The sequence below is a fragment of the Phyllopteryx taeniolatus genome, chromosome 17 (genome assembly GCF_024500385.1).
Source record: "Phyllopteryx taeniolatus isolate TA_2022b chromosome 17, UOR_Ptae_1.2, whole genome shotgun sequence".
NCBI lineage: Eukaryota > Metazoa > Chordata > Actinopteri > Syngnathiformes > Syngnathidae > Phyllopteryx > Phyllopteryx taeniolatus.
Genome location: NC_084518.1, coordinates 12594592 through 12608434, shown reverse-complemented (window position 1 = coordinate 12608434; position 13843 = coordinate 12594592). Strand labels below are relative to the sequence as shown.

At 41.7% G+C, this 13843-nt stretch overlaps 1 protein-coding gene across 5 annotated transcripts in view; it reads right to left on the bottom strand.

Moving 5' to 3' along the window:
- cadm2a (cell adhesion molecule 2a) overlaps positions 1 to 13843 on the bottom strand; it is a 307569-nt gene that overhangs the window by 94179 nt on the left and 199547 nt on the right. For 3 of the 5 annotated variants that reach the window (XM_061751328.1, XM_061751332.1, XM_061751329.1), the window contains exon 2: positions 9107 to 9133. The exons of the other annotated variants lie outside the window; for them this stretch is intronic. In XM_061751328.1, coding sequence (XP_061607312.1) covers positions 9107 to 9133 — 27 coding nt within the window. The remainder of the gene's footprint in view (positions 1 to 9106; positions 9134 to 13843) is intronic. 5 annotated transcript variants of the gene reach the window in all.

The window sequence follows — 13843 nt, the reverse complement described above, 5'->3', positions numbered from 1 at the left end:
CGAAATCCCAACTTTGCCTTCTCACTCTCTGAATCAATGCATTAAAAGCTCACACGCTCATTTATTTTAGCCCAGCGACCACACACGATGTCCTCTTTTCCATTTTCGTATGCCTCATTTTCTTTCTTTTGTTTACCCTTAGTGTTATTTTCTTTTTGTAGTTTGTAGTTATAGTTGTGTGTTTCATTAAATATAGCATAAAATTCCACTCTTGGTCGTATTTTGTGTGTGTTCTGAGTTTAAGTAAACTTCTGTAAACTAGGACTCAAAATGTCGTAGAGTGTAGCAACCTCCAGATTATGAGACTGATTAAAAAGGTTTGTCGTCATTTTGCCTAACGTTAAACTTGTAAAAAGTGATGTGGTGCCCTTTTCCGAGACATTAGTTTGATTTTAAGAATTAAATTTTAAATCACGATAAACCGGCAGTAACGCAAACGTAGCTCCCGTGGCTTATTACTTTTCCTAAATTAATTTAATTCTTATTTGACCTATAACTGCTACATATCGATGCAACCCACATGAGGAGATTTCAAGTTTTTGAATTCAGAACACAAAAATACAAGATATTTTCAGTAAGATCGACACATCGCCCGTCATCTGTGTGTGGCATGTCTAAACGGAATCTGTGTTGAGCAGCATTCCGTACCGTAGACACAGCGTTGTAGTGCTTGCTAACATGAGAAAACTAAGATTGGCCTCTCAGTAAAATTAAGAGTGTTAATTCTTTTGTGTGGGGGGAAAACACATTGCAATTGCGGTGGCCGCCATTTTGTCTGTCTGCGTTGTGTATTGCAACCACGAGGTTCGCCATGTAGTCGTTCGCGTAACACTTAGAGGCTTCTGTCGTCCGCCATCTTTGCCGTCCACGTGACGTCATGTGGCTCTTCTTCGGTTGGTCTGTGCGCTCGACTGCCACCTCATGGACGTTTGCGTCAGGACGTAACCTCCGACCCCCTCCTTGACGAAGTTAGCCGTTAGCCACGTAGTAGCAAGCTACTGACGAGCGCCTCCAAAGACGCCTGACCAATCGATGACCCTGGCACTGCCACGTCGGGAGCTCGCCACGCGAACTGCAGCCTGCCTCAATGCCACCCCTGCGTTTGTCTCTTCTCCTGGCGTTACTAGAGGTATGTGCTTAAAAGATTTAGACAGAATTGCGCGCAACATTCCGAGGTTCGAACCTAAATCTGACGGTTCACACGACACAGCCTGAGAGACATTGACTTTTAAACGATTTCCTTCCGCTACTACAGACAATAGATTGTAGCTTAAATCAAAGCATATATAGCTTTTAATTTTTGTGCCCTTGAGATCAAAAACAGTAAAGGCTTCTTTATACTCACGCGGGCAGTGACCGCGCTGACGTCACTGCAGCTACCCCGCGCACAGTTTGCCTTTATACTCGACCCACACGTGCAGTTTTGAAACTGTACTGCAGTTCTCCTCCAAGTCGGGGGTGTCGCTACGGCTGGTACCTGAGAGACATTGACTTTTACCTTAAACGATTTCCTTCCGCTACTACAGACAATAGATTGTAGCTTAAATCTAACCAGGAAGTAAGTAGCTTAATCGAACGACAACCGCCACATGTATTGTCAAACTATCAAGCCCTCTGTCAGGCTTTGTCTCAAGAATTTGATGATCCAGAGGCCCCAACCGGCTTCCTGGCGGCTCTTACTGTTAAACAGGAGAGCCTCAAAACGCCACAAGTTTATTACTGTGGTACTGCTGCACATGCTATCCTTGAGATCATCCGTAGCTCGGCGAATAATATGAAGCAAGACCTATGACAGCCTGAGCCCCTGCTTGGAGGCCACACCCCAGAGCCCGGTCAGCCCGCCGTGATGACTCTGTGCATTCGGCTGATTCTCCAATTAACGATGACAAGCACATAACCGACCACTGCGATGACCAGGTAACACCCGTTACTAAAATCAAAATTCGCGGACCAAAATCAGACCTCGACAGTCTCTGACCATGCCCTGTGACTCACTGAATGACTCAAGCTACCTGTCAAACAAAAAAGACATGCAGCCATTTCGCCGTCTTCTAGGTAAGATCACCGTTAATGACGCATCAGGGAAATTTTACTTGACAACCACACTTGAACGTACGTTCCAATATGACGGACTCGTGGATACTGCAGCAGACATCACTGTCATGTCCGAGGACGTGTTTGACCTACTGCATGACAAAGAACAGCAAGACAGCAGTACACTCAACCTTCAACACTGCGAAATGACAATTCGCCTCCTTGCTTTGGTGAACACCCACTTAAGCTCGTGAGTGTGGCTACATTGGACAATAGGGCCACATTCCATAATTCATCCTGTGTCCGTGTCACCTGTCAAGTCAGTATCTTTGCTCATTTGACAAGATCTGCTAAGTCGTTTCATGCCATTAATTGACTATACTAGGCGTGAGATTTATCCACAGGTGCGCCGGCCCCTGACTCGGCCAGAACACAATAGAGAGTCCTCCATGTGCTATGCTCTGAGCCTCCTGGATGTGTCGGCGTTACCAAAATCGCAGCCAGATGACAGCTTAACGAAAGGGGGGCTGAGCCTCCTGGATGCGTCGCCGCTACCAAAATCGCAGCCAGATGACAGCTTGACGAAAGGGATGTGCACACCGGAAACGCTGAAGATGTCCACCAGTGGGCGCTCTCGCGACCATTTTTGCAAGCTTTCGAGACAGCAAGACCCCTCGGTGAGATGGAAAACTGCGCCATATGAGTCGCTCATTACGGGCCCCAGCCCTCATCATTGGTCCATCCATTCAGCTGTCACTCTAACCTTGAATGTGTCTTTCTTCATTAGCTGGGCGTCACTCTCAGTGGCCCTGACAGGCCCCACCAATCCAGCCCACCTCAGGTCTTTCCTTTCCTTCGTACAGACTAGAACACCTTGTGTTTCACCTCTTCTTTTTGGTTTACTATTTGAGTGGTTCACCCCTTATAATAGAGTTTTTGTTTTTCCCTTTTTCTTGTTTTTGGAGACTCCCTCTGTTTGCTAGGAGGGAGCTGGGCTGAATGACTTTTTTTTTCCTTTTTCCCTTCTCGTCTCCTCTCTCTTTTTTTGAAGAGCCTTACAAAGACTCTGTCAACGTTTGTGGTAGTCTTTCCCCCTGTCTCTCTCAACTGCACAATCTCTTGACCTCACCACATAGAAACAACATTGACATCTATATTCACATATAGACACACACATTGAGCACGAACCTGTCATGGACACCTGTTATAGCTGAAAAGGGGTGGGGGTTTGGAGGGTGATGCACTAATGTTGTACTCCGGTAACTGCATTGCTGTGTGTACCTGGCAACCTGTGCCACCTTCCAAGGAGACGTCACCGAAACCCGACATCGAGCCGAACGTTCACCAACAAAGTGGGGATATGTAGCGGACATGCGCTCCGCAAATTGAGGTGCCACCGAGACTCGGAACCACTTGAGAACCCCACCCCTCCACACTGCCCTGCTGTGAGACTGCAACTAGGACAATGCCTGGTGTACGTCAAGTGGGCCTTAACCTAATTAGCAGCTTCCCGTCAAATCTTGATTCCTGTCTTCAAAATACGCCTTCCCGGACCAAATGGTTGGGGGAGACTTTGTGGTTAATATTCAAACCTGCACGTGAGGCGCCACTAACTGGCGTTGAGCAGAACTGCAAGTGCCAGAACTTGTGGACGTGCTTTTGATGTTTGTTAACGGAAGATAAAATGTCCGTTTTTATATCAAGGCAAACTATTTCAAATGTATGCCTTGGTGTCTGTGTCCCCATTCTCACCTTGACAGGTCCTCTGCAAGATTTTGAAAGCTGTTCATGATTTGAAATCAAACAGTACGAAATGTTGTATTGAACAATAAGCAACCGATCTGCCACGACCAAAGTTTAAACAATGATCCTATGCGTGAGAGTACAAAGTTGGGAGTGTTTTAGATTAATATTATTTTCAAATCCATTTACTCAAATTTGTAGACAAGATTCAGGCTGATGGGTGTGGTCTTTTCCATGTCGAGACTCCCTCTTCCTACGCCCCGCCCCTGGAGTATTTAACTCTAAACTCACACCGTTCTCTGGGAGTTGAGTTCAGGCTAGTCTTGTTTTTCCTCTCCTCGTACCTTGCGGGCAGCTCGTCAGCCGGGCTGGCCGTCGGCCACCCCTCCCCAGTTTCCCCTTTTGTGTGGGCACACGGCTTGGTAAACACGAGCCGGGATCGAACGGACATGGCTTCCCAGCCTAAACGTGGGCCTCCGCTAAGCGATCAGAGCCGCTACTACGAAGGTACTGGGTCCGCTCCCAGCCAAGCGGGATCGCTCTGAAATTGCCAGCGAGCCACGAAACAGCCAGGAAGAGAGACGTCTGGTTCTCCCAAGAAGGCGTGACGACCAGCCATTTTTCTTCTCCCACCTCTCTTGTACCCTTTGTTTTTATTTTTCTACATCTTTTTCATCTACAACCAAATCTGTCGCCTTGCTTCCGGAGCCTCCAAAGACCAGCTGATCTGCGTTCGTGAGTCGACACTGCAATCCTTACCATGATGTACAACATCAGTGCTTAATAATTGTGGGGAAATTACTAGCTTCATACGAAATCCCAACTTTGCCTTCTCTCGCTCTGACTCAACGCATTAAACGCTCACGCGCTCATTTATTTTAGCCCAGCGACCACACACGATGTCATCTTTTCCATTTTTGTACGCCTCATTTTCTTTCTTTCGTTTACCCTTAGTGTTATTTTCTTTTTGTAGTTTGTAGTTGTAGTTGTTCATTAGATATACCATAAAATTCCACTCTTGGTCGTATTTTGTGTGTTCTGAGTTTAAGTAAACTTCTGTGTGCCCTATACTGCACTGTATCATACAGGGCTTATTAATTTGGGGATTTTGAATGACATGCAGCAACATAGTATAATATTAAAATCTTTGAGTGACTTGATTTTGGTGAAAAACGCACAAAATGGCTTCTTACACTTAATGTTGGTTTGCTGTTGAGCAGTTTTGTGCCAATATTAATGCACGAGAGCCCTTTGTACTGAAAAAGAAAATCTCAATATGTGGTTATTTTGTTGTTTGCTTCAAACCTTTTGTGGGTGAAGACTGGATCTTTTATACATGCATTTGAACAATAAATACATTAGGATACTGTGATGAACATTGGTTCCATGAAAAAAAAACAGACTTAAAATGACATTTTTGTCAGATATTTGGTGAGGAAGTGTGCGTCTCTATGTGGCCCCCTGGTAGCGCTGATGCAAAATTGTGGCCCCCACCATCATTTAAGTTGCCCATCCCGGATTTAGACTGTCTTGTGTTACAGATGAAAAATGCACTGCCATATATGGTTACAACGTTGAACACACTTGCTAATACTATAAATGAGAAGGTGCGTCCAAACTTTTAACTTGGATTGTAGCTCTTAAGCATGGGCATTTCCTTGATCGACTGTGGGGGAAAAATAATTCATTGTTATTTCTAAATTATGATTATTGTAAGGATTAGTGTTCAATATTATATTGCGTTATTTAGATTATTCTGTGGGTATTTTGGACAAATCTTTATGTTATGAACTCCTGTTTCCATGCCAGTGTTGTAGTCAGCAGATTGATTCTGCCTGAGGAGTTCAGTCGCGTGAATGGAGCTCAACTGCTAGGAGCTGACGTCATGCCATCTTCTTTTGACAGCAAACAAGTCGAGACTGAACCAACAGCGCCTAAGTTGGTTGCAGCCAAGCAGTGCACTCCATTTTGCCTCAATTGCTTCAAGACACAATCCTTAATCACTTATGCCCATCGCTCATTTTTTTCCAATGGCAAAATAACAAATTTTCCCCTATTTTCTGCCCATAAGGACAGTATTCCTCTTAGTACCCTCTTCAGCTGTAAGGCCTTCAATGAAGCATTAGCAACCCTTCATACGCTTCCTGCCTTAATTGGTTTTGTAAATGAAATGTCATAAAAGCATAAGGTCAACGGAATCAGTTATAAATGGGGTACTGGAATTCAAAATCTCTCCTGGAAGTGACACAGAGGAGAAATTACTTTTTTCGGTCACAAGAAGAAATGCACTTTGGGAGATGAACAGAAATTGTTCACAAGGGAATTGTGACTAATCACCATCACCAAAGTTAAACTCCCAAATTGCCTGAATCAACACCATTTCATAGTGTGATTCTTTAATATATTGACACATACTGTTCATTTAGGAATGATCCAAAGAAATGTGCCATATCCCACAGGGAGAACTTTCCCTGCAAGATGAGAGGGCTCCTTTTAAAAGCACCGCTTATCATTTTGAAACAGTTTGACGGATATATTTAAAAAAAATAAAAATACAAAATTAAATTAAATTAAATTAAATAAAATAAAAATAGTTTACAGAAGCTAGCTTGACAGTGAATCTCACTTAGCACATGAGTATAACAATTTGAGAAAAATATAACATCGTAAAAGGCGGCACGACAACCGCCACATGTATTGTCGAATGGTTCGAGCGTTTACCTCACAGTTCTGAAGACCGGGGTTCAATCCCCGTCCCCGCCTGTGTGGAGTTTGCATGTTCTCCCCGTGCCTGCGTGGGTTTTCTCCGGGCACTCTGGTTTCCTCCCACATCCCAAAAACATGCGTGGTAGGTTAATTGAAGACTCTAAATTGTCCATAGGTGTGAATGTGTGCGCGAATGGTTGTTTGTTTATATGTGCCCTGCGATTGGCTGTCAACCGCTTCAGGGTGTACCCCGCCTCCTGCCCGATGATACCTGGGATAGGCTCCAGCACTCCCGCGACCCTTGTGAGGATAAGTAGCTCAGAAAATGGATGGATGGATGGATAACATCATAAAAGGATGAGTGTGAAGTATGTGTTTTAAAAGGCATGCCAAACATTATCTGAATAGGCTACATTTCTAACTACAGAGATGATTTTTGGTGTTTATTATTACAAATTATTTCCACTTATTACTTTTTAATTATTTCTACAACCCAAAGTTATGTAGTTGTAGTTTGACAAATATCTATATGGTTGTCGATTGGATCACTTCGATACAATATCTAAAATGTAAAAATTATTTTGATAGTTTCTTTTGCAATATTCTAATTTCCTCAGATGGTGAAATATGGGGTTTCAATAGCTGTAAGCTACAATCGTCAATATTATAATAATTTTATTTTATTTCAATATCATTTCTTACATCTAATGGTCATTTTATGGTTTTCTTGCAACGGATTTGTCATCACATATTACCATTATTGTAGGCAAAATGAGGATTGTGATTTACTCAGTGGTTCCTGAAGCATGTACAATGAATAAACTGGCTTGGCTCTTTGAAGAACAAATGCACAATACCCATTTTCCCAGAGTTTTATTTACAAGGGATTTGAAAGCAGGCGACTCTTCAGAACTGTAGGGGACCCCAGGAGCAATGAAACTATACTTTATCATACTAAAACAAATACTCATACATGACAAAATAATCTTAGTGAAACCAAAGGGACACTGTGCTTGACTTTCAATTCCATAACATCTGTGGCCTTATTTGAAGTGGGAGGCATTTCCTACACTAGCAGTTTATGTAACAAAGAATGATTGCCAGGTTATGGGCAATTGTATCTTATATTTGTCAGATTCTGGCCTGTAGATAGTGTAAACAGTTTGCCAACCACACTCAAGAGGGGCAATGATGAAGAGTAATGGGATCAGACATGAGGTTGCATTTACAGTACTACCATTATTGTTGCTGCTGCTGCTGCTGATGATGATGATGATGGCAGAAGGGAAAGGAGAAGCTTGAAAGTAGGAATCCCTTTAAATGCTTACAACACTTTGGATTCTAATATATATTTCTATACTGTATAGAGAATGTCTCATTGGAGCAGATAACCAGCTCTATTGGAAGGCTAGCAAACCTTTCCATTACTTCACACAAAAAGACTTCTTAACAGCCATGAATTGGGAGAGGATTTATTGTGTTCCTGTAAGAATCGTACACCTCTGCTTAACATCTAGTTAGAAAATAATTGGGCATAATTGACGATTTAACACTCCAATCTTCTCAATTTTAAGAAAATCATCCCTACATAGTGGTTGTACAGAGCATGGTATGAGACACTACTGAGTTAGGTTATGTATATATGCACTGTTAATGAAACAAAGTTCATGTGCTGCTTAATGCACACTAAACTAGACTAATCTATTAATCAGCTTCTTGTAGACAGCACATTGACAGCAACCTTGATGATTTCCACCAAGCAATTTGGTTTAGCTTGGTAAGAATTGCATTTTTGCATTTCTACTGTCAAAATTGGTGGTGGCCCAAGAACTGATCAGTACCATACCACTTTTCTTACACCATTCCATTTCCAAAAGCATAGCGCTAGACACACTTCAGTATGTTGATTGAATGACAGATAATTATGTCCATTAGATACAATACCGTCAACAAACCCAGTGGGTGAAAGTCAGAGTTCAACTGTACCACTTGGTGGAAACATATCTTTGGATTATTACCACTCAGCAAGTCCATGCCACTCTGCTACATACAGTATGAAGTAACTATTAAACCTAAGAATCATGAAAGTACAGCTGAAGCTATTGTTTCCACTAGGCACTATATTTCATTTCGCCATGACACGGTTTAAAGCAATAAATCCTGATCAGGCTTGGGTTTTACCTGTTTTGAGACAGTTACATACAGTACTGTATGTAAATTGCCAAATATTAAACAAAGACAAGACATGGTACCAGGCAGTGTCCTGACACGTCCCATGAACAAATAAGACTTTGAATCTTTCTTTCCTTGTAATCCAGAGTCCTACTTTAATGGCTTCTATTATAACATGAAAGAGGGAATGGAAGGCAGATGGTCCAGCTGCATCTTCCACAAGCAAACCAAAGTGGACCACTGGGAACCTACAAAAAGGTACTGAAATGTGGGACAATATAGGTTGGATATTTGGGAACCCTTTACAAAAGAAATGCAATATACAGTACTGTATGTGTGCCATTCCTAATTCGCCAATGTTAACCGTAGTGCTTGGTGGAAACTAGGCTAACAGGCCACACATCTAATAATTTACTGAAATAGAGCTAAACTAAACATGGCCACCACTCACCTCTGACTTTGCCTTTGGAAGCCATCACTGGTGTCCCCAAGAAGACAAAAGAGACAGCGAGAGGAAGGAAGAGAAAAAAAAACAGAAAAGAAAAAGGACAAAGACAGAATACATGATTAGACAACTGCTGAAACAACAGTGTGTCTCTATATGAGGTATAAGAATATCTTTATCAAAAGAGCCCCTCAAAACTGCATTTACAATATGTCCACTTTAATTTAGTCCACCGCAATATGGGCATCTTGCAAAGATTTGGCAATCCTGTAGCTCTGCTGTTATTGATGAGTCCGTGCTAGGTGTCATCCAAGCAATCATCCATGCAAACAACGCTGAAGGTTCACACCCGCTGCTGACTGACAGCAGTGTAATCAGTCGCGAAAGGCCCAGACAGGACTGTCCTTCGAGAAGAAATAAGTTATGACATGAGGCAGTCCGACAAGCGGCTCGCTGAAATGCATAAGCTTCCCAAAAAAAGAGCACCACAAGAGAGGACAGAACCAAGTATCTCCTCAGAGACAGCGGAGAGCGAAACAAATAACATATATTGTCTATTTGTGTGTGTATATGTGTATTTTTGTACGTGTATCCCGAGGGAATGACTCTTACGTTTCACACACACGGCTTTGCCCAATTGATTAATCTATTGGAATGCCTTCAGTGAGGCTGAAAACCTCAAAGAGACAGTGCCTGAGAAAAGGACAGGATGGGAAGAACAAAGACAATTTCACTGCAGGTTACGTGTATTAAAAAATATAGATATATTATTTGTATCTGGCACCACACATATGTAAACATTTATAAAAGCAGGTGGATTTGGATTAGCACATTAATTTTGCTTCCTCAATTGATCAAAATGGTAGAAGACTTAGGTGTGGGGCGCTCTGCAGTTGTATCTGATTACAGTCACTACGCAACCGACACAACAGTTCCACAAGTCCCAAGAAGCTGATATTGTAGACACTTTTCATTTAGTTCTCTCTCAGTCCTCCATTTTAGCATGCCATATGCAGATTGGTTATGGCCACCGATTACAAGTTTGCCATATGCCTGATTGGACACAATGCACTACAGTTAGGGCATTTGGTTATACGGGGTCCTCGGTTTACGACGGACTTCCGTTTCTAAGGTGGCAACATAACGTGCTGTAGTCTATTACTAATCTAAGCTAGTCATAAGTACAGTAAATATTTGTTTGAAAAACAAACTGGTCAGAAATACAAAACAGTCAAATAAAAGTAAATGGTAAATGGTTACTGCAGTAACTAAGAGTGGTTTCTTTTGTTGTGGGACCAATTTTTATGTTACATGCCGTTCGTAACCTCAAAACATTGTTTTGACCATAATAATAATCATAATAATAATATGTAATAATATGTTGTGACCGTTGTAGACAAAGGAGCCCCGTTAATAGCCGACATCAGAACGTGGTTTGTAATGAGAACAATTTTGCCAAGAGAAACTCGTACTATCTACAGTAGTTTAGTGGCTGATTATATTAGCGGATCAGCCAGGACAAAGTCTTTAAGCAACGGGTATTTGAACACAAACAGTAGATGAACACATGATGACAGAGAATATGACATACTCACAGGTATAAATTCTTTATCCTCTGCAAAAAATGACTAATATTACTGCAGCTTACTGAGTCACTTACTGTAGTTAAGAAACACTTCATTTGTCTGCTTGACTGTATTATACTGCCCCCCAGTGGCCACATTGCACAAACAAAAAAGGAACTGCAGTAAATTAATCATGATGCACGAACTGTTTAATTCTTTAGAAATGAAATAAAAACATCTTTTATCAATAAAGTTTTTTTACAGTAAAATATTACAGTGTTATTCTCCTTAGAATGAAAACACATTACAAACAATTTTATTGTTTTTTTTGGGATGCTGGAACATGGTCACTGTGGCTCAAGGCTAACATGAACAAATAAAAAGCGTGTGTGCTTTGAGAGCAGGTGGAGAGAGTGAGTGTCTGGTGTCACAACAGTAATGCTCAGAGTTGTGAGCAGCTTGTTTTCAGTCTCCAAGCATCAGTAGGGGAGCTGTCATAAATAAACTGTGTGATACTTCATACAGGCGCCACCTCCTGTGACTCACATCCACGTACACAATGCACTGCGGTGATCACAGCGCTCCCTGAGGGTAAAGGTCTCCCGGGAGGACCAGCGTTCATTTGCCAGTCTTGTCACAACTGTCTTTTTTTTATATCTATGTACAATTTAGGCTTTTTTCAAATCAAGGCTCAATCTTGCTCTCCTTCCTTGGATTTCCTTACAAAGAATTGCCCTGTCGTCAAATCTCGGTGAGGCAAAATGCCAAAGAAAGGACTATAACGCTGGCTATTACGTCACAGCATATCATAGCAATCCCCAGGTAATATGAAAAGATACCTCACAGAGATAGAAAGCAGTGTAGGGTTGACATCAGAACAATCTGATTGGATACTTACAGTCAGTGCCACGATCGTATAAAAGTATAGTTGCCCCCCCCCCCCCCCCCCCCTCATATTGCAGCTCATCCTTTGCACAGCTGCTATAGTGCTGATTTTTAATAATGCTTATGAATATTCACCTTATAATATCACACATACGAGCACTTCCATGATGGTTAAAACATCTTTTTCATACTTCTGCAAGTCTAATCTAGAGTTCTGCCACAACATGCCGGGTAGCACTGAGGTCTACTGGAAGAGATGCAGCAAGAAGAAGAGGCAGAGAAGGTCTCCAACTTACACGTACCATCTATGCTAATTCGTGGTGTTTTGCATTACATGTTAACATTTACGCTAGCAGACGTTCGTCAGTCTAAATCGTAAGGGTTGGTTGTTTAGTGTTCAAATAAACAAACTTTCTTTTATTTTATGTGTCAGTTTTACAGTAAAATTCAACTGGGAGTAAGAAATAAAAAGCTTGAAGCAAGCACACTTTGGATTTTATTTGGAGAACTGTGCAAGCGAGAGTCTTATTTTCATTTCTTTAGTGATATTATACGATATATGACAGCGGGAGAGTGAGAACAGGGCCAAGGATTACTTTAAAAGTGTGATTTATTAACTTTAGGTGTGTTTAAAGCGTGTAGAATGGGTTGGGTTACCCTACTTTAAAAAAAATGTTTTTTATATGGTGTATGCCGCAGATTTTATATTGCAATGCGTTTTAACGAGGGTTCACCGTACTATCTTAGCTGAGCACGAGGACATGAGCTATTGGTTTGTTGTTAGTTGAACGAAGGTTTGAAGGTGAGAGGTACCGTTTTGACTGCTACTGTTTGGTAGCTGGATTTCCCATTTCCTTGCAAATGTTGTCGAGCGGTCACACACGTGCCAATCCAATCCAATTAAAGCTGCAGGTTCATGAATTTATTTTCACATTCTGGTGTTATCGTCCACTTGAATAAGGGGCAAATGATACAGTGACCAACCAGATCCAGTAGATTGGAGCGGCATCTATGAGAAAAGTATGACCTTGCATTTTTCAATCAAACAAATGGGAAGTGTTGCAAATACTGTGATTATGCCATCCTGGACTGACTATAAGTGTTATAGGGATGTCCCTTTCCCACTGCATTGTACCAGCTTGGTTCGATGTGAATTGCTATTGAAGTATTTATTTTAACATGTTGGTAACACTAGGTACAACAAGGGGTTCTAGGCAATACCATATGGGTGATGTGACTCACTGCTGGTCGTTCAACAGTTGAGCTTATGCGTCATCGCCATATCATTGTGACATTTAAATGAAAAAAAACTGAAACAAAGCCAATGTTATCTTACTCTATTGCTGCGTCTTTTACTTCACAGTCTCCACTTCGCTGTAGCGTGTCATCTTCTTGCTGCCCTCAGTCTCCTCTTAAGTAAAACGGATCTCCTTACCTTCGGCCACATGCCGAGAAGTAAATTTAGGTGACTCATCCAGTCTGACATATTCAACATGTTGCGGATTTCACGGTTTCCCGTGGTACTGTTTTAAGGTAGATACCAAGGCAAGTAGAGCCGAGGCAGTACATGTAAGTGTGCACAACCATAATAATGTCTCTCTGCATTCACAGAATAACACACCATCAATGCTTGTCTATCAGTATTCAGAAAAGCCATCAGTAGGGGAAGGTTCATGGCGGTCCTGCTACATTTTGTAAAATTTGTCTCGACCAGGTGCCCTTAGTGAAGAGTGCAATGAGTGCAGGGGTGGCTGCATATGGTGTCAGGATGGAGAGCTATCTTTAGTACATAGCAGCATCTGTGTTTCCTGATGCCTGGTACACCAGCAGCTTTGCAACCAGCATTCCACTGGTGTGCAGACTGTTATTGCCACATTATTTGGCTCTACAATCTATTCATGCACACAACAGTTAAAAAGAACAGGGCTAATATATGCAGCGTAACATTTCCAATGAGCCATTCATAAAGTTGTGATTACTTTTTTTTTTCTTGTTAGTCTTACAATAGCTCAGAATAAATACGAGAAACTGTGTCTTATTTAGCCCAGCTTATGCTAACGCCTGCAATTCATTGCGGGGCAATAAAGGCGATGGTAAACAGTGTTAATAGATGGAATCAAGCTTGCTTAACGCAGCTTATTGCCAATATACTGCATGCTTTATTAAATGTGTCTACTGCAACATTGTTCCCTCACATTATAGGGGGACACATCTGTTTGTTTTGTTACTTAATATACTTTAATTTCCACTATTTAAAATAATTAGCACACACACAGGTGATATTTGGTTTTGA